The sequence below is a fragment of the Punica granatum genome, chromosome 4 (assembly GCF_007655135.1).
Source record: "Punica granatum isolate Tunisia-2019 chromosome 4, ASM765513v2, whole genome shotgun sequence".
NCBI lineage: Eukaryota > Viridiplantae > Streptophyta > Magnoliopsida > Myrtales > Lythraceae > Punica > Punica granatum.
Window position 1 is genome coordinate 616,472 of NC_045130.1, and position 20,693 is coordinate 637,164.

At 37.4% G+C, this 20,693-nt stretch overlaps 2 protein-coding genes across 2 annotated transcripts; both read left to right on the plus strand.

The window, feature by feature from the left end:
• Positions 1-367: 367 nt before the first annotated feature.
• LOC116203633 (probable E3 ubiquitin-protein ligase RHB1A) lies at positions 368-3,043 on the plus strand. The gene is made up of 5 exons (XM_031535452.1): positions 368-525; positions 1,357-1,474; positions 1,883-2,252; positions 2,355-2,464; positions 2,625-3,043. Exons 2-5 carry the CDS (start codon positions 1,412-1,414, stop codon positions 2,652-2,654), a joined length of 573 nt encoding a protein of 190 aa, XP_031391312.1. The 5' UTR covers positions 368-525; positions 1,357-1,411; the 3' UTR covers positions 2,655-3,043.
• A 153-nt stretch (positions 3,044-3,196) lies between these two features.
• Positions 3,197-6,454, plus strand: LOC116203627 (protein DETOXIFICATION 34). Its single transcript, XM_031535445.1, has 8 exons — positions 3,197-3,831; positions 4,091-4,516; positions 4,784-4,983; positions 5,109-5,165; positions 5,259-5,497; positions 5,605-5,723; positions 5,910-5,996; positions 6,207-6,454. Exons 1-8 carry the CDS (start codon positions 3,550-3,552, stop codon positions 6,273-6,275), a joined length of 1,479 nt encoding a protein of 492 aa, XP_031391305.1. The 5' UTR covers positions 3,197-3,549; the 3' UTR covers positions 6,276-6,454.
• The last annotated feature ends 14,239 nt before the right edge of the window (positions 6,455-20,693 follow it).

A 20,693-nucleotide genomic window follows, 5' to 3' on the forward strand; every position in this document is an offset into this window, starting at 1 on the left:
AATAAGCACAACAATTATTCTATTTGCAACTGTAGGCCCTCTCACTTTTCGAACAGTAAATTGGGGATGGACGGCTAGCGTCCTGATCTTATTAATCAATTTTTAAGGAATCCTCAAGACAACACAAGCGGCAAAAAATAATTTGGATAAATTAACTCATCAACTGTATCTTGTATAATCCCCAAGTAAAATATACATAAGCGAATTAAATAGAAATGGAATTGGATATAACCGGTGCTTATTATTATGGAAATAAAATATATATGGAATTAGTTGTTTTTAAGAAAGGTTGAAAAAATGAAAAAGACAAAGTACCCCCGGGGGAGGGGGCGCGGGGGCGGAAGAGACAAGACGGGGGGTGGAAGAGACAAGACCGAGCGGAAAACCACGAAAAGCAGCAACAGACGAAAACTCCTCACGGAACCTCTCTCCCTCCCCTTTCCCCTCCACCTTTCATCAAACCTTGCCCGCCTGAGCTCTTCCCTCTTCCCTCTTCCCTCTTCCCTCTCCCTCTCTCTCCGAGAGGTAATAATGGAGAGATTTCACCCTCTCTTCGTTACCCTGCTAACTCTCTACTCCCTTTTATGCTTATCAAATCAAGCATCACAGTTTTTCTCATCAAGTGATTCCTCTGTGGCCCCTGTCTGCAGAGTTTTTGCTGTTTAAACCGATTTCCCGGGTCAATTTCATTACTTTGTGCTAAAAGATGCGATTTTTCGATGTTGGGAATGTTCGGTTCTTGCCTGCAACTGCAGTTTGTGACTCGCGTTAACGTTTCTCTGGCTAATTTTAGTCAGCTCTGGTCCCGTGTGGTCTATTGTCTCTTCTATAACCGTATAAAGTTCCTTCCCCCCCCCGGGGGGGTCAAATCAACGATCACCGTAGTATCACGCCAAATATTACAGCTTAAGCTTTAGTAAGGTTTGGGGTCTTATCTTCTGCTGTCTGTGTGATTCAGTACCGGTGGAGTGTCAACTACTATACACAACACTGTTAAAATTCGTGTCTTGGAATATACCCTTCGCGGCATAACTTCTGATGTCTCTACATGAAAGTCGATACTGACCAGTCTGCATACTCCGTTATGCTTGTCCTTTTCATGGATATATGAGGTGATGTTTATGCTGAAATTCCCATATTAGCAGTTATATGCGACTGCTGATAGACGACGTGGTCAAGACTTAAAATTGGTTGGATGATTTAAATTTGTGTTGCGTTTTGCACTGCCTGATGAGTGCACATCTGTCTCGGTGTGTTGTGTCATATTGATCTATCGAGGATGTTATGTCCGTGTAAAAGATTGATTTGGGTATTTGGTCAGCACTCATATGAGTTTTATTGCTATTCAATTACCAGAGAAATGCTCGGAGCTCAGCTTGTCTCAGGTGTATAAAATTAGAAACAAGTGGGAATGGGAGGCTGCTGCTGTTCTGCTAGAAAAACTCATTTGCATGGAGCAACTACGTATTATTACGTCAGTAACCCTTCTAATCTCATGTCTGAATTGCTATCATTTTATATGAAATGGAAGGATTCTGAATATTTCATTCTATCACAAAAATTTTTAAGCCAATGTTTGTTAACTCGTGTGAACATGGAGAAGTCTTGGGGTCTGTAACTCTGGATTTCTTTCCGTATCTTCATGATCTCGTAAAATTTAAAACAGCGAGGTGAAATTATTTCCACAGCTCAGAAGCTAAGTTTCTGAAATTTCTGAAAATACGGAAATTATACAAGACCAAGTTACCAGCCATTCCCTTTTTAATGGTGGAGGCGCACTTGATTGGAGGTCCAGATGGTTTTTCATTTAATATGTCTCTTTCTGATTTTAGAAAAAGGAAATCTTTTTCTTCTGTGTCCAACTTGCTGGTTTCTCTTGCAGTATCCACCAACGCTAGAAGAGCACGACTCCTTTGCATCTCGCGATGGTCCAATTCCCACCATCACTTCAGGGCTTCTAGTCAATCTGAATCTCGAAGCACCGATACCCAACAATTCTCAGGCCCCACCCGCACCGTTGCCCTGCGATGTGCTGTTGAGGTCACAATCAACAGAAAATGATTCTGCTATAGGTAGGGGCTGTAGTTTCGAAACTTTAGGTGGAGGCAGAGATCCTTCAAAGACAGACTGCAAATCTCAAACCGTTCCCTTGGTCATCTTGCCGAAGAAGTTAGGAGAACTGTCCAGGTCAGAAGAAGTTGATCTTTCTACTGCTGCAGATGAAGAGGATGATTGTCCCATTTGCCTTGAAGGTATTTTTCTCTTATGTTTCAGGGTGATAGAATTGATTTCTTTTTCACTTATTTCAATGTTTAGCGTAACAAGAGTCAAATTTTCTGGGACTTCAACTGCAGAATATGACGAGGAAAACCCAAGACTTGTGACGAAATGCGAACACCATTTTCACCTCTCTTGCATACTGGAGTGGATGGAAAGAAGTGATATCTGCCCCATCTGTGATAAGGTCCTGCACACTCTCACCGCACAAAAAGAAGCATATCAGTTATTTAATATATCATGCACTTTGTGCTCAAAGATCTAGGCTTTCTTTGAATAATCCTTGCTGCTTATTAAGTTTGACGGTATAAAAAGCAAACTGAAATCATATTTTCTGTCACAAACAGGTTCTAGTACTGGATCATTCCTTTGACTAGTGTATCTACTAGTGAAGCTCTATTAATTCCAGTTCTTTCGTCATCTGAATGGGCCTTGATCCGGGACAATCTATGGACAGTCTCCTGCTGTACATATGATCAATTCGCCATACAGAGGATTTTCAGTTTTCTTCCCTTTCTTTGGCTCAAAGCCTGTGGAAAGTTTCGTATTTATTAGGTTCTTGTGCATGACATAGGTCTTGTTGAAATGCAGGAAGGGCCGTCTCATTGTCGAGCCAAATTTTTTTTTTTCCTTTTTAAATTGGAATTGCCTTGTACAGATTGCGATTTGTTTATCTTTTCATTGGGGTATGTTTTTGTGTCCGCCTCCGGTGATTTCAGGAATGGATATGGGAAGATGTACACAAAGGGCAGAACGCTTCGTCCAATATTAATTGTGATTGTTACAGTCTTGAATTGGCTCTCGTTGGCATATAACTACAATTGGTTCCTCTAACAGAAAAAGAGAACCCTCATCGGTATTTAGCCGACTGGATCAATAGAGAATATCATTTAGCTTGCTGTGTTCCGGATTACCTCCAAAATGAGCCTTTTTTCCATATTGTCTTTATCATGATTTTTATTTATATATAGCTGTACGTTTCATTGGTGGCCACCTTTGTTTACTGCATCATCCACGTGGCGCCTTCTCCTTCTTCTTAGTCCCTCCCAAACCTCTCTCCCCATTGGGTTACGGACAAAAGAAACAGAAACATAGGAAACCTCAACGTCAAGATCAAATCAGAAACCAGTCAAATCAAAAAAGACAAAAAAAGAAGCTGCTTGTCGTCAACCGGTAGCCGCAAAAATTGCGAAGGGTAACGAAGATGCTGCTGCTTTGGTGGCGGTGACCGAGGCGCCCGCCTCCCCGCCTCCAAGAGGGCTGCCCTCCTCCATGGAGGCAGCCGAGCTCCACCACGCACCAACTACGGTGTTGGGGCCGATTGAGGGAGATACCGACTACCCTCCTGTGAGGACCCTCGATGACGCGAAGGTCATCTGCTCGCTGGAATCAAAGAAGCTCTGGTCCATTGCAGGGCCCATTGCTTTCAACATCCTCTGCAATTACGGCATCAATTCCTTCACGAATATATTCGCGGGGCATCTCGGGGATGTGGAGCTCTCCGCCGTGGCAATCTGCCTCAATGTCATCGCCAACTTCTCCTTTGGGTTTCTGGTGCGCATAGTCGTTAGGTTCACCAAACTGTTGTTCCCGATCCGCGATCGTACCTTCTGACGAACTATATAGATATATATTATCGATGGCAATGGAATTTGTAATTTGGCACGGAGGATATGATAAAAGCAATAATGAGCACAAAACATATACAAATTATAACCGTATTGGGATTGCCACCCTTTCCGTTCCCAACGTAACAAGCAAGTCATCTAATCTGTACATTTCAATTGTCGCGACTAATAATTTGTATATGCAGCTTGGGATGGGGAGCGCTCTCGAGACGCTGTGCGGGCAGGCATTTGGGGCTGGGCAAATCCACATGCTCGGGGTCTACATGCAGAGGTCGTGGATAATCCTCCTTGCTGCGTGCATCCTGCTGCTCCCACTTTACGTGTATGCGACCCCTATTCTGAAGCTGTTGGGCCAGGAGGCTGATATCGCCGAGATGGCAGGCCACTTCACGGTCCAAGTCATCCCGCAGATGTTCTCCCTCGCCATCAATTTCCCAACCCAAAAGTTCCTGCAGTCCCAGAGTCGGGTCGGGGTCCTGGCCTGGATCGGATTCTTCGCCCTCATCATCCACATCTTTGTGCTCTATTTGTTCGTAAACGTGTTCAAGTGGGGGCTGGCAGGGGCTGCTGCGGCTTACAATATTTCAGCCTGGGCGATCGCCGTGGCTCAGGTAGTGATCATGCTCTGGCTTAGGACATAAAACTTGCTTTTAAATTTCGTTTTCTTGTAGAGCAAACTTGTCATCTCATTAATTCCCCCCCAAAAAAAAAAAACATTTACAAAAAGTTCGAATAATTAATTATGTCATCTCTTGTTATGAGAGAGTGCACATATCAAATGATTTTGAGGTCGTTAATGGTGCACGCAATAAAGTGCGATGTATATGTATCGTATTCAGGAGCTAACGTGTGATATGATATGGGAAATGGATTGGCAGGTAATATATGTGGTGGGGTGGTGCAAGGAAGGGTGGAAAGGATTGTCATGGCTGGCTTTTAAGGACATTTGGGGATTTGTGAAGCTTTCGGTTGCATCGGCGGTTATGTTGTGCCTGGAGATTTGGTACTTTATGACCATTATTGTCCTCACTGGTCACCTTGAAGAGCCAATCATTGCCGTTGGGTCCCTCTCAATCTGGTGGGTGGGCCCCCCCTCCCCTCTCTATACCTTCTTTGTTGCTACTATACTAAGCCTACTATTGGAATTGAAGTTCCTCAAATCAGTGCATTCTATTAAAACTCTCTTTGTGTTTTCTTCCTCAGCATGAACATCAACGGCTGGGAAGGAATGCTGTTCATAGGAATCAATGCAGCCATAAGGTAACAAATCTTTATCCAATTTTCACGTATTAGTCCACCTCCACCAAATCAATTATATTCCAGTTAATGAATCAAGCTCCTCATACATTTCAGCGTTCGGGTTTCGAATGAGCTCGGATCCAGGCACCCAAGGGCGGCAAAGTACTCCGTGATAGTTACGGTGGTCGAGTCCCTCATCATTGGGATATTATCCGCCATGATTATCCTGGCGAGTAGGGACCACTTCGCGGTCATATTCACCGATAGCATCAGGATGCAGAAGGCAGTCGCTAAGTTAGCTTACCTTCTCGGTGTAACTATGATACTCAACAGTGTACAGCCGGTCATATCAGGTACCAAAGCAGAAGAAAAAGGATCCCCAGAAAAATGATCATCTAGACATTCAAAGTTCGAACAAAGTTAATCGCTGAGATCAAAAGAATTTCGATTTTGTATGCAGGTGTTGCTGTCGGGGGAGGTTGGCAAGCTCTGGTGGCTTACATAAACTTATTCTGTTATTACATAGTGGGGCTGCCTCTCGGGTTTTTTCTGGGTTACAAAACAAGTTTAAAAGTTCGGGTAAAGTATATATAGCTATCTCATCATTTTCTTCTAACCACTAAGAATAATTCTTAAAAAAAAAAGAAGATGAATTTATTCAAAATTTATTCGCCCTTCATATGAGATAAGGATTTTCTTCTTCTTTTTTTGGGGGGAAATAAATTTAATTTAATTAATCAAAGGAAGTATGGCCTTTATTTGTAGGGCATTTGGATTGGAATGATATGTGGGACATTGCTGCAGACATTCATACTCTTGCATGTCATCTATAAAACCAACTGGAACAAAGAGGTTAGCATCATCAATCTCCTCTTTATAGTCTCTGCTCTAACTCATCAAAATCGATATTTTCTATTGCATTAATATATCGCAGCAAAGGCGTTAATAAGTAGACACGATCTGATCAACGAAACACAAAAGCATTCAAATTCGCTGATCTCAGATTGTCAATTCAATTGAACTGCCATTTTGTTTCTTGAAATGATTTTGGATATTGTGCAGGTCGAGCAAGCATCAGAGAGGATGAGGCAATGGGGGGCCGCCCAAGAGGAATTGGTTGATATGACGTAGCAATACTATTTCTTTTTTTTTTTAATGACTTTTTAGTTATATATTCATTTTCTTTCATTTTTTCGGATTTTCCTTGTTGCTGTCTTTGTACATGGCAAAAATTCCTGGGCAAGAAAAGAATGGCATTTGTGTGGTAGATCTAATTTTTGCTATCTTTAAAGTGTACAATAAAAAAAAAGAGTGCAATTCAAATTATGGCTGCCAAAAGAAAAAGAAAAAAAATCTCAAAACGCTCTCGGTATTTAGACAATTACCTCAAAACACTCTCCCCTTCTCTCTCTAGCCCAGTGGCTGAGTTGGGACCACTGGGCTCAAGGCTTGTGAGTCGACCCAGGTCTCAAAGAGCCTTGATCTCAAGGCTCGTAGGTGCAAGCCTTTACCTACCATGATAAGGATCGCCCTAAGTTCTAGGCAAGCCCCTCGCATTGGACTTGCAAGTGGTATGGCTGACACATTGAAGATTGGGCTCTGGAGTCGGAGATGGAGAGGAGGACGTATTAGAGATATTATTTCAATATTTTAGAAATTAACGTATTCGATATAAGATCTTATTGATAGGTTGTGGTACTCAATCTATTATAAATTCATGAATATCTTCTTATCTTTCTAATGTGGGATTGATTCAATTTCTTAATTTTCAACATCTATCTTCACGTGTCAATCAGACACACGAACCTACCACTCTCAACACCCGTGCCCTCGTGTGTTAATCAGGCGACGTAGACTTAAATCACTCTTCAACAACTCTTTCATGTGTCAATCGGACACCCGCACTTTTCCATTCTTGGGCTTTTACGTGTTAGCAGGACATATAACCCTAAATACCCACCCTCAACATGGGCTTGGCGTGATGTGAGCTCATGTAGACACATTAAATATGTCCCGATACCATGTAAGATTTTCACTGATCGTATAAACGATTGAGCTCGTGCTAAACCTAAGAATTCGAACTGACAGGTTGTAAGATTGACTCAATTTGTTAACTCTCGATAGATTGGAGATTTTTTAATATGCGTTCAGAATTATGCTGAATTATTTTAAGAACTTTTACTTTATGATACTGGTTTATAAATAAATAGGCGAGTTTTTTTTATGTAATGGCTTGAGTTAATATAAATTATTTTCCGTGTGAGTTAATCTAAATTAATTACATTAGCAATCACCACGTTTTGCTGTCTCTATTTTTTCTTCTCATATTATATTTAACTAGACTGTAATCCCGTGCCGTACCACGATTCGAAAAAACTTTCTTCAATTTTTGATTTATCATAGTAGTTTTTATAGTTAAAACTAATAATAAAACTACTTACAAATACAAATTATGAATTTTCTATTGATAGTAAATGATCAATATTTTTAAAAGATTATATTAAATATTTAATATTTTATTGGTATAAAATTTAATAGATTTCCTTCCTAATTTTAATTTGAATTTTCAATAATCTAATTAGAATACCATGATCACAATATAATAAGCATTAAGTGGCCCACTAATTTTAAGTGGCAAACTTTATCCGTAATAGGGGTCTAATATCCAATAAAACAATCTCGTCGTCACAACCAAGTCAACCGAGCGAGAATTAGTCACATTCAACAGATAAGCTCAAACTTGAATTAATCGACAAAAGGACATTTTTTAAATCATAAATAAAAAGATACTACTTAAATTGGTGATACATTGAAATAGGTTTTTTTACCTACATGCATTGGTTTTAGATAATTTGGTGATTGTGATTAGAGAGAAAGTCTTATTCCTTAGTGAACTGACCGTACTTGAACATATTTTAATCGGGTTCATTTAGTGTTTAAATATTAGGTGGTGTTGCTCAGAAAAAAAATAGTTTGTATATTTATATTAAATAATAAATAAATAATGGAAATTTAAATAAAAAAACATAGAGAGATCCATGTGTGTGAAATAAACTTTTTAATTTGTGTGCGTTGATTTTAGTTGATTTGATACTTGTATTGGAGAAAAAAGTTTCTTTAGTGAGTTAATCTGCTTGAACCTAAATTAAATGGGTTCGTAAACCTTTGGATATCAAGTGGTGTCCAAAACTAAAATTTATATACTTACATTAAAAAATTTAAAATAAAAAAAGTTGAAATAAAAAAAAGGAGAAAAGGGGTGGGGAAACCCACCCCACTCGCTCCTAGGGGGAGACAGACCCATAATCATTTCCCGTTAATGACAAGATTGGATAGAAAGACTTATTCCTTAGTGAATTGACCCTGCTTGAACCTTTTTTAATCGAGTTCATTTAGCGTTTGAATATCAGCGGTGTTGCTAAAAAAAAGTTTGTAATTTTGTATACTTACATTAAATAATAAATAAATTATGAAAAAAAAAACATAGTAAGATCCCCGTGTGTGAAATAAATTTCTTAATTTGTATGCGTTGATTTTAGGTGATTTGACGTTTGTAATTGGAAAGAGAAGTTTCCTTAGCGAGTTGATCTCGCTTGAACCTAAATTAACCGGGTTCATAAGCCTTTGGATATCAAGTGGCGTCCCAAACTTAAATTTATATACTTTCATTAAAAAAAGTTTAAAAATTGAAAATTAAAAATTAAAAAAAAAAACAAAAGAGAGAGGTTATGGGGTCCCACGGGTGGGGAAACCCACTCCACTTGCTCCCTAAGGGAGAGACTTTTTGCCGAATATAGTCTCATTTTTAAAACTATTTCCCATAATAATTTTCCTTAAAAAATATTTCCCACAATAGTCTTATAAAACTTTTTCATTTGTTTTCAAAGTCCTTGAAACTCTATTACCGAAAAAAAGTCCCTGAAACTCTTTTACTATTTTATTTGAGGTCCACTTCATAAACTTATAAAATTGAAAAAGAAAAAGAAAAACACAAATAAAAAGCAACGGGATATAAAATGGGGAGAATGGGGTGGTGTGGGGGCCTGGAGGTGGGCATGGTTCTCTTCGGTTTGCTCGTAAAAAATGATTAAGTTTGAATGATGAATTCGAATCTTAATCACTTTTTGATTTAAAAAAAGCCAAATATATTAAATGAGTATGGTGATTCTCATCTTCACTATTCGGAGGGGCCGGGGTCAATGTTGGGGATGGACCCAATGGTGTACAAAGAAAACAAAAAAAAAATCCAATTAAGCCACGAGTCCAATCAAATCTAACAAACAATAACCAAACCTCTCAAATTGATTCTAATTCAATGCGATTTATAACCAAAAAGAAATTCGATAATAATTTATTGTATTCAATTCGATTAATTATGGTCCACTAAACCTAACCAATTTAGTTAAATTTATTTTCTAGAAAAATACTAAAATAACTTAAATACACTAAGATAAGTAAAACAACTCAATAAATTGAAAATGAAATAAGAAAAACATTGAACTAAAATATATATATATATATATATTACGGTTTGACTCATGACAATTGCGTTCCATGGAATCAAACCCAATTGTTTCTATCTAATTTAATATATTTTTTAAAGAAAAATTAAGTTAACGGAATAAAAAAGGGGTTATATTTGATTCGATTTTTCTCATAAAGTGATTATAGTTTGGACTTGTAACCTCGAACAGTATTAAAGCATTTTTTAGGTCAAAAAATTGAAACATTTTGTTTCAGCATGATTTCCGAATCGAACTGCGGCATGCCCAACCCTGTGGCCACTCACCATCCCTCCCTTTGTAATTTTACCATGTCTTTCTTTTTTAAATATTTTTTCCATCTTTTATTTAATAAGTTTCATAAAGGGACTTAAAATAAAATAGTGAAAAATTATTAGGGACTAAAAAACAAATGAAAGAGAGTATAAGACTATTATGGGGAATAGTTTGCCAAAAAGACTTATAGGAGATGCTTTCAGAAAGAAGACTGCTTGGAGCAAAAATTCTGGGGGAGATGAACCCCGAATGATTTCTTTCATGGTGTTTCATGATTTGAGCTTAAATTTCCAATTTAGTATGACAATGAATGGCCGGAGCCTCGATAATATATAAAAGAGGGAAGAATTTAAATCCAGGTCGAGCCTCGATGATAATCAATCAATCAATTATAATATATAAAAGCCGGAACTTGTAAACGAGAAAGCACCACATAAGCGGAATTACAAACTCGTGGCTCCACATTACATTGACTTTCAAATCCGGTTCAATAAATTTACATTATATTTTGCTTGTGTCATATTCGATGTATTTTAAATTTGTGTCCATATCATTTGTGTGTAATAATATATAATTAAATTTCTTAAAAAATTAAAAGTTTGTCTATAATTGAAAAGAACTAATCGATATATGTGAAATTATTCAAGTTCAATGGATCATATGCCTATAAATACAAGACAAGAAAACTTGGGTCTCCACCGATGAAGTTGCTTCATTTAACCATCGGGATAACTTTATAGAATTTATATTACATGATTATATTATTCGCGTTTATATGAGACTGAATTACGCATTGTTTGCACTCATGCTTTCTATTATTTATTAGATCTACTTGGTAAAATATGTAGCTTTTCACATACTTTTTCTTCAGATTTATATTTATATGTATGACATTTGTGTTAATTATCAACTTTTGATATTACAAAATTGAACAAAAAAAAGTTATCACGCAATGCGCAAGTGTCAACTGTTTTTATTTAAAAAAATAGGTCAATCAAACGGGCTGTTAGAAAAATATATAAGCAAGATGCCCGTAGAAGAAACATGTTGGGCCAAGCGCCCCCTAGTTGGTCGGAGTCCTATAAGTCGACTTCATTGTTCATATCATTGGGATAGTCACATTGCATGATTAGACCTATGGAAGAGTGGTTCACTACTCAATTCTTGTCCGAGTCCTAATGCAATCATTGTCTTGCAATTTGTGCATCTTCGTTTTTATATGGACCGTGTCTCAATGAGTTCGTGCCGTAAAAACCTTAATGCATACATGGCTCGACTAATTCTGAGTTGAAAGGTGCAACCCATTTAATTAAGGTTATCTAAATTTATAGGAGTGTGTATGGATACCGGGTATACCTGTAATCAGTTGGAAACTACCCGTTAAGGTAGGGTCCGAGTAACTTCAATTAAAAATGGGGTAGAGTCCGAATAGTAATTTAAGGAACCGGTAAAAATAAATTTCGGATCCAACATCCAAGTACCCATGGAATCAACACGCGGACCTATATTTTTTAAAAATATATATTTTATATTTACATAATGCTCTATTTGCGATATAGTAACTACAGAATCATAAGGAAAGCTTATTTACTCTACATCATTCTTTCTTCTTCTTTTTTTTTGCTAAATAGCTACATAATCCTTCAGTGGCTTATTTGCTTTGTCTATTATATAATCATAATGAGAGTTACATAATTATTTAGTTATGTGGATGGATGGAAGGATGTGAACCAATTAATCTATATCGACATTTATCTGTTTTGCGTGATTGTAAATGAGATCTTTCTTATTTTAATTATTTATTTCATTTATTATTTTTGAAGAGAAAAAATAAAAGAAAAAGTTACGGGTTCCAATAGGATACTCAGAACCTAATTTAGGTTTTGGACAAGTTCTGATTCCAGGTCCTAATAAGGTAAGGTCTAATTCCAGAATCTTGGAACTTGTCTCATACAGGATAAAGTTCGAGTACCATGAAAAAAATAGGGTATCCGGACCCGCACACCTCTATAAATTTATACGTATACATACCTACAAGATATGACACAACTAACATAAATGAATGAACTCGTACATGATTAATACGATAATAATTTCTTTTATAAATGGATACAATAGATTAAATAGGTTCATTAATATAATAAAGTTGTCTAAACTGGTTATGCAAGTTGAATTTGTTTAAACACGAAGATTTATCGTGTTTAAACAGGTTTAACCCTTCTAAACATGAAATGCATTTAACCTTAATCTGAGCCAGATTAACTCCATATCCCGTTGTATCGAAAATTTTCAGCCCTAGATAATTAGATGTAAAGATGTTGTTGTGAAGCCTTTTGAGTTCTCCTCTATACACAACTACGTAAATTCTAAACTTTTAGGGCATGTTTGATTGGCAGGAATCCGAATTCCGTCATGGATTTATTCTATACGAAATTAATATTCCTTAAATTGTTTCACAATCAGAATCAAGATTCAGAATCCAGATGGATGGCCTCAGATCCTCCACCGATGGAGAATGCTCATGTTCCACACCACCATCCCCGTAGCAATTCCCCATGAGGATTTAGATGTCAAATTACTATTATGTCCTCAACTCGTCTTCAAAATTTCGAAGTCAGCCACTTCGTTGTCGTCACTTCTCTACCATGTGTCCGTAGTCACCACCAACCACAGTACACCTTTGATGGTGGTTAATGCCACTTCCGACTGGTCTCAAGATCGAGGTTAAGGTTAGATCTGACCTTGATGACCGAGATCTCGGTTGAAATGGCTCGAGAACTCACAAGCCGTTCACGAGCCTCTTGGCTCATGCACCTAAACCGCCTAGGGCTCGTGAGACCTATAGTTGGGTTCACGTTGGGCTCGCGAACCAATCCCATAGGTCAAGAGTAACCGGAATGGGCAAACCAAGGCTCGGGTGCCTAAGCTTTTATAGGGAAAAACCTTTCTCTCTCTATGATCCTAAGGGCTCCCGAGCCTAGGTTTGCCCATGACTTCTCGGCTGGGTCTGTGAGTCCAATGCAAACCTACCATAAGGGATCAAGAGCATAGGGTAGCTTGGGATCGTCGTCGAAGCCATGGGTATACTTGTATATATTGACCAACCAACTATAAAATATTTCAATAGTTTTGTTATTTTCTCTAACCAAACCAATAAAATTTTATTCAATTTTATTCTCTCTCGATTCTTATCCATATTCAGTTCTATGTTAGCGAACCAGATGTAACGTTAGGTTAAAGGGTTAGATAGGGATTTCTTTATATGTAACTTCAAGTGTCTCCCTAATTTCCAAAATTTATGACACTGATCTTTTCTTGATGAGAGAAAATCTTAAATGATCATTCTTTATAATTATGTCACATAATTACATGCAAGAAAGAGTAAGTAAAACTATGGAAATTTTATGGTGCAATATTCAGTTTAGAACCTCCTAAGTGCAAGAATTCAATTCACTTTAATAGAATCTTATTGTTTGGATTTCAAAAGATATAAGAATAAGATTAAAGATGTAAAATTTGAGTAAGATTTGGAATCGGGCTAAAATACAACCTTAATTTTATATCTGAAATTCTTTTGTAAGATTACTTAATTCTAAACTGCATTCCAAACAAATATCATTAAAAAACCATGTGACTTGAACTCTAATTAAAAAACAAGAAAACCCTATGCTCGGTGGCTGGGATGGGTTGGGCAGCTGCCACAACTACTGAGCAGGGGTTGTCGCTCCTTAGTAGCAACAATGGGTGCCGAGCGACCCAACTGTCGTTGCTTAGGTTCCAATTTGGACTGAGAAGGCCTCTGATTGAGGCCATATTTGGCGGGGCCAATATATAACCTAAACTAGAGGCTTCGCATCCCTGATTGTCGTCCTACGTAGCGGTCATCGAATCGTCTAGCCTAGACGACGTCAATGTAGTGGCCGACAACCCCATTGACGTCCCCTAAGGGCTTGATCGGTGTTAGAAAAACCTCCCATCAAGGCTAGATCATGATCCCACAAGATATGGCATCAATTGGATGCCTTTCGGCCTCGATCAAAACCTTAGGTGATAACAATATGGTCTTCAGCCAATTTACTGTCATAATTGGGGAGCGACAACCTCGGTCGGTTGGCTGTCTACACACCCTGGTCACTGAATTAGGGTTTCCTTCCCTTTTCTTTTTCTAATTTTTATTTTTATTTTTATTTCTTTTATCTATGATGATGTGGTGCTAATTCAAACGTGTCACATCATCATCTAACGAAAACATCTCGCGTGTTATATTTGTGGCAAATATGAAACACATTGTGATTTTATAAAACATGTAGAAAGTACGTGTTAAATCTGGAAAAAAAATTGGAAAGTATATGATTGTATGGGCCATTTACCCCATTTACATTTTTTTCTATGAACATTTACCCTTTTTGTTTAAGAAATAAGAGGAACCCAAGTAATTTATTCTTAAGTGATTTACTTAAAATATACAAGAACATTGTTGAAGATACACATAACTTACTTGGTGTCAAAGTTATTCATAATATCAAAGAAGTGTAGTGCAGTGGCGCACGCTATCTCCAAGTGACCAAGAAGTCCTGTGTTCAATACTCATTTGGCTGACTTAACCCCGATCACAGGATTTTTTTTTATAAATGGCAATACTTCATTACTAGCAAAATGTATTTATACCAAGAAGCCATTCACCCTAGTACAACCTGTACAAACCAAGATACCCCAAAAGTCTACCAATTAACTGTGAGCACCATTAGAAAGATGAAGCATATGACAACATTAGAATGTACAATCTTAAAAGTGACTTAGGGGTGAAAAGACAACTTCATTTGCACATCTGCAAAAATCTTTCGTACTATAACAGTTGGTGATGAGATTTGACTTTGATAGATCCTATCGTTTTTTTCCCTCCATATACAGTATATGTAATGAGTTCACGGAAGCTTAAGACAAATAACATCGAGTTTCTTGCCACGAAGAGAAGAGATCCAAGAAAGCTTCGTATTCTAATCCACGACAGATCTATGCAAGCCAATTCGAGCCAATATAGTTTTCCAAATTCCTTGAGTAACTGGACATTAAAAAAAAAGATGGTCTCGAGTCTCTAACTGCGTACTGCAAAATTCACATTCAGCTGCGGCAAGCAAAATCCTCCATTTTAGCAATCGATCCTTTGTATCCAACCTATTATGCACACAATATATTTTTAGTTAATTTTGAATCATACATTGCAGGTAAAGATTAATCCACTCACTAAAAGCTTAGTTTGTCACTCCATATCATCGTACTTTTAAAAAATTTATTTATATTTTACGTTATAATCATCGTAAAATGATTGTACATTACTCTTTCATAGAATTATAGTATTAAGTTCTTTCACATGTAGAGAGATTCTTCAATGAATCTATTATAATTATCGTAAAATGATTGTACATTAATCTTTCATAGAAATTATAGTATTAAGTTCTTTCACATGTACATAAGGGAAAAAGAAAAAACTGGGCATCTCTTTCCTCTCTCTCGAGGCCTCCATACCAACTCCGATCAGTTAGAGAGTGGCGCATCATGGCGCGTTCGAGCTTAGCAGGACGCGTTCGGCGCCGCTCAGTCTTCCTTCTCCCCCATCGTTATGCTTCTCCCTTTCGTCTTCCGCCACAAGTAGATATCATCTTTCTTGGCAGGTCGGTAGCTGCTACATCGGTCAACCTCTTGGATTTAGCCCAAAGCTCAACTTCGAGTCTCTAAAATCGATCGATTCTTGGTTGCCTCGTGGTAGATCCACTCACATCTAGCCAATTCCCCTTGTCGCCGTCTAGTGTGGAGAGGAGCCAAGGCTGGAACTGATCGGTGAAGAGCAAGAGACGGAGCTGGTGTCATCCTAGTGCAGGTCTCTGATTTCGATGTCGATCAATGGGTGGTCGGGGGCTGAGGGATGGATTTGAGGGGTGGTCGATCGGGCGGCCACCGATTGGCTGGGGTTGGGGGTTTCGTTGTTTTGTGGCCTGAATAAATGCGATCTATGCTTGACTTGTCAACAGGTCCCAAAAGGCATCGACGGTAAGTTCGAATGGAGGCTCCGGCAACGACAAGCGCAGTTTATAGTTCACACAAGACTACGTTTAGTTCGCTGGAATAGAATAGACATGAAATAGAATAGATATGGAATATAATAAAAATTCTGATTAAATTTTTTTGTTTGGTTGAAGGGAATAGCAAAACTGAGAATTATAATTTTGATATTTGGTTGGATTGAATAAGGAATGGAAATAACATGAATAGGGTAAAAAGATAGAAATGCCTTTCATACTAAATCTAATGGGTTATATAAGATAAATAGAAAACTTTAATGGCAATTTTTATAATTAATAAAAAATAAACATTTTAAATAATTTAAAAGTAAATAATTTTTAAAAATTAATTATTTTAATTAAATTAGTAAAATTTTTGTTTATTAATAAAATTAATTATTTTAATAATTTAATAAGCATAATTATCTAATGACTTAACAAAAAACTTATCTTAATAAAAACATGTTCTCTTACAATTAAAAATTATCGTATATTATAATTTAATTACTAATTAAATAATTAACAATGAATAGACATTTAATAAAAATATTTTCAATCATTAAATAAAATTTAAAAATTAGATTACACGGAGAAGAAAACTGGGGAGGAGCCATTAGGTTGCACGGGAGCTCCAAGCCTCCATCACTAGTTCTAGCTCTTCTCTCATTCATTAGAAACAAGGACAAAAAGCTCAATCAAGAAGACCAGACCTTCAATTAAAACCTTGACTGTCCCAACCACTGGATCTTAATTCTAATTTAGACCTTCAATGGAAGGAACTAGCTGAGGTCGACAAAATACCTAGGATGAAGTTGAGGATGAAGCTGCCGACTTGGAGAAGGATGCTCGGAGGTCCTGTCTGTAGGTTAGGAGCCAGGAACCGGGACGGGGACGGGGACGGAAACAGCTTGGCTTGCAAAGGCTTCTCCTGCAAAAATAAACATCGGAAATCACTCAAATGGGTGGAATAAACAAGAAGCAATCAACACTGAAAAAGCAAGTGAAGAAATCCTCGGAGATTTGAACTCTACCTTCTTCGAATCGAGGGAGGTCCGCGAGTTTCTGTCTCTCCTCCGACTTTCCTACCGGCAGTGGAGTGGCGGAGATCAACACCGCAACCCTTTTCCTCTACGAGACGAACGAATCGACAGCAAAACGCGAGGAATCGATGAGAAATTGCTTGGCTTGGCGCTCTACTAGGGTTTCGGATGTTCTTCCGAAAGGGAAATGTCGACCTCTGACACATTTTTATGGGATGGCATGCGATTGTAATTAGTGAAAGAAGACGAGGGTATTTTTGTCCTTTTGCGTCCATTTCCAGATCCGAAAATCCTAATCCGGACTGTGCTGGGGGGCATCCCTAATCAGCATATAAACCGGATAAGTCAGTTCAGTCGGAATACTTATTCCGTAATCCGGTGAACCAAATGCCAGACAATCTATTACGTACGGAATAGCTAATCCCTTCCTTACCTAATCCCGCGAACCAAACATGCCCTAAAGCTTCTCCTTCACCTGTTTATATGTTTCGGAATCCACACTCCACAGTCTTGACTGTGCGTACATCGGTAGACCTGTTGCTTGTACGGACTGGTCGGCTTCTTAATATTGTGTCTGTGTAGTATTGTGATATGTGTTATGGTGGGGGTTTATTATGTATATATTATTCTATGTGTATCTTCCTTATTAGTTATGAATGAAATGAACTCTTCATCAAAAAAAGTTACATAAGGGAATACTAACATAATTTCAGCAAACAAATTAAGAAATGAATTTATTAGCACACAGGAGGTAGTCTAGGCTCTTCGTCATTACTGTAACATGAGAAATGACCATTTAAAGATATTCTCTCATATTTGAGAGAACATGGTCGTGGTTTCAAAATTTGATTGGTGTGCATGAAAGTTGAAACTGATTCTTAAGATTTGATTTGCTAAAATTATAAAATTAGATTTGGTAACTAGTTCTATATGCACCGTACTCAATTTTAAGATAAAATTTGTCCGAGGAAGGGATTTTGGTGTAGTGACACAAGATGCAATCCGAAACCAAAAAGTCTTGAATTCGATCTTAACTATTGGAGTTTATGCCTTTTATTTAGCTTTATCTTCTTTTCTTGTATTAAACCTACGTGCCTCCCTTATCACCGAAAACAAAATTTGTCCATCAAATCTCGTGGTATAAGCCGGAGTGATTAATAGCTATCCACAAATCAATCAATCAATTATTATAATAGTACAAAATATGTGTATATATATATATATATATATAAGTCGCCAAGTGCATTTAAGAGGCGTAACATTAGCCTTATAATTTCCGGTTTGTGGTTGTGTGACTCTTTTAACTCATAACGATCATAAATAATTATTATATTAAAGAATGATAAATTGCACTGATAGTCCAAAAAATTTTACAAATATTTCAAAATGGTATAAAAAATTTATTTTTACTATTTGATAGTACAAAATGTTTCAAAACCGTTTCTTTATAGTACAAACCGTCAATTCACCATTGACGCTATCAAGCGACGTTGACGTGGCTCACTACGTGTCAGCTCTTTTCTAACCCTGTCGAAATAGTAAACTGATGTGGCATCTATATCACTGGATCCGGTCGAATGGGGGTCAGGCGAACTTTTAATTAAAAATCAAAACTTTTTAAAATTTCAAAACGACTTAAATTTTTTGGACTTTTTCAATTTTGCCCCAACTTTCTCTTTCCTCCACTGTTCATCGTCTTCCTCCTCCCCCTCCACTGTTCAAGCTCGGAGCTCCACCAACTTGAACCCGAGCCTGGTTCCGAGCTCGAACTCTAGTTCCTAACGCTTCTCTGATAATTCGAAGTCCAAGGCTACGCTTCTTGGACTCCTGAAGCCTCAGAAGTTGTGCTTCGTCGAATTTGCCTAGGTCGTGTTCATTGGTGGGTGTTGCCTCTCACTGGGGAATTGGGTTGAATTTGCTCAGGTGGGGTTGATCGAATTTGCTCTGTTTCCGATTTAGGGTTTATGGAATTGGGGGTCTCGATGTGAATTCGAGCTGCGGTTCTGATTGGCTTCGAAGCCGGTTACCTCTGGTCAAGACCTCCAGAGGACTCACCCTCTGGCAAAAACCGTGAGAGAAAGAGTAGGGTAGAAGTCGTGCTTCGTCGATTCGAAGAATCGCCGGAACGCTAAGGCCAGAAAAACTCGGCTTTTCCCCAAATGGCCCGGATCCACTGGGAAATCGGAGGCTCCGGTGATCGAGCCGTCCTCGCCCAAGGAGTCGCCTTCGACTCGGCGAGATGATGAATAGTAGAGGGGGAGGATGAAGACGATGAACAGTGGAGGGAGAGAAAATGTTGAGGCAAAATTTAAAAAGTCCAAAAAATTTAGATCGTTTTGAAATTTTAAAAAGTTTAGAGTTTTAATTAGAATTAAGAAATATTTTTTATTATAATATTCTTGCCATATCAGCATTTTGCTAACGGCGTCAATCATGATTTAACGGTTTGTACTACAAAGAAACGATTTTGAAATATTTTGTACTATCAAGTAGCAAAAAAAACTTTTTGTACCATCTTGAAACATTTATAAAACTTTTTGGACCACCAGTGCAATTTACCCATTAAAGAATGAAACAAAATTTTCAATTCTCGAAAAGAAATAATTGTGTTGTTGAATTATGAGAAAAAAAAAAGAAAAAGTAATTAATAATTGAGAGAAAGTAATGATTGTGTTATCGAATTGTGAAAAAAAAATAGTTAACAAAATTTAGTATTAAAAATTGAATTGAATGGTTAAAAAATTGAAAAAAAGTAAAAAAGTAATGACCGTGTTGTTGAATTGAAGATAAATATAGTTAAATGGAGTAGAGTAAAAAAAACTCCAAAACCAAACAAAGCCTAAATTTTTTAATGAAAAATTAAAATTTTCTATTGCAAATGAATATTAAGAACAATATGAGAAAAAATTATCCAGATAATATAATAAAATTGAAATCCAAACTAATAAAAGGGTTTCACCACGAATATCAAACATGAAATCTAATAATTGTCAAATGAGAGTGTACACTACCATGCTAATTTTCTTGGGCATCGACTCAACCTTGCTTCTAAATTCTGTCAAGTACAAGTGATGTTTCGCTACGCTAATTTTCTATGGCATGATCTTCTTGGGTGGCGTTTGGCACGTGATAATCTATGCGGATTCTGAGAAAAGTTGATTTAAATTTTCTGGCCTCACATGATTTTCATGGGGCCACGGCAATTTACATTTTCACTTTTACATTTCTACTTAGATGGTGATGTAAATTACCATCGGGGATGAAAATGTGGATTTTCACCTTGATGGGAATGTGCATTACCAGTAATTTAATCACCAAGAATCCACCAAGCGCCTTCTAGGTTTAAAAGAAGGAGAGATTCTTGCACGAACAAAGTTCGATCTACTGCTGATCCAATGTCAACAGTTACTGTATATGTATCATCACAACTGATGTCGAACTCATAACAATCGTTGGTCCAGATTAAGTCGATGTAAATGGCTCTCTTTATATCTTATCTCGATAAGAGTTTTAGTAGCATGGAATACAGATCTGATGACAATTTTGCTTTCTCCCAACTAAATTTTCAATCAAGAAACCCTTTTCTTTATCCGATAAAGTTTTATACGTAATGGGTTTATTATATGGTAATGTCATAAAGCCAATAAAATTATCTAATTTCTCTTAGTTTTT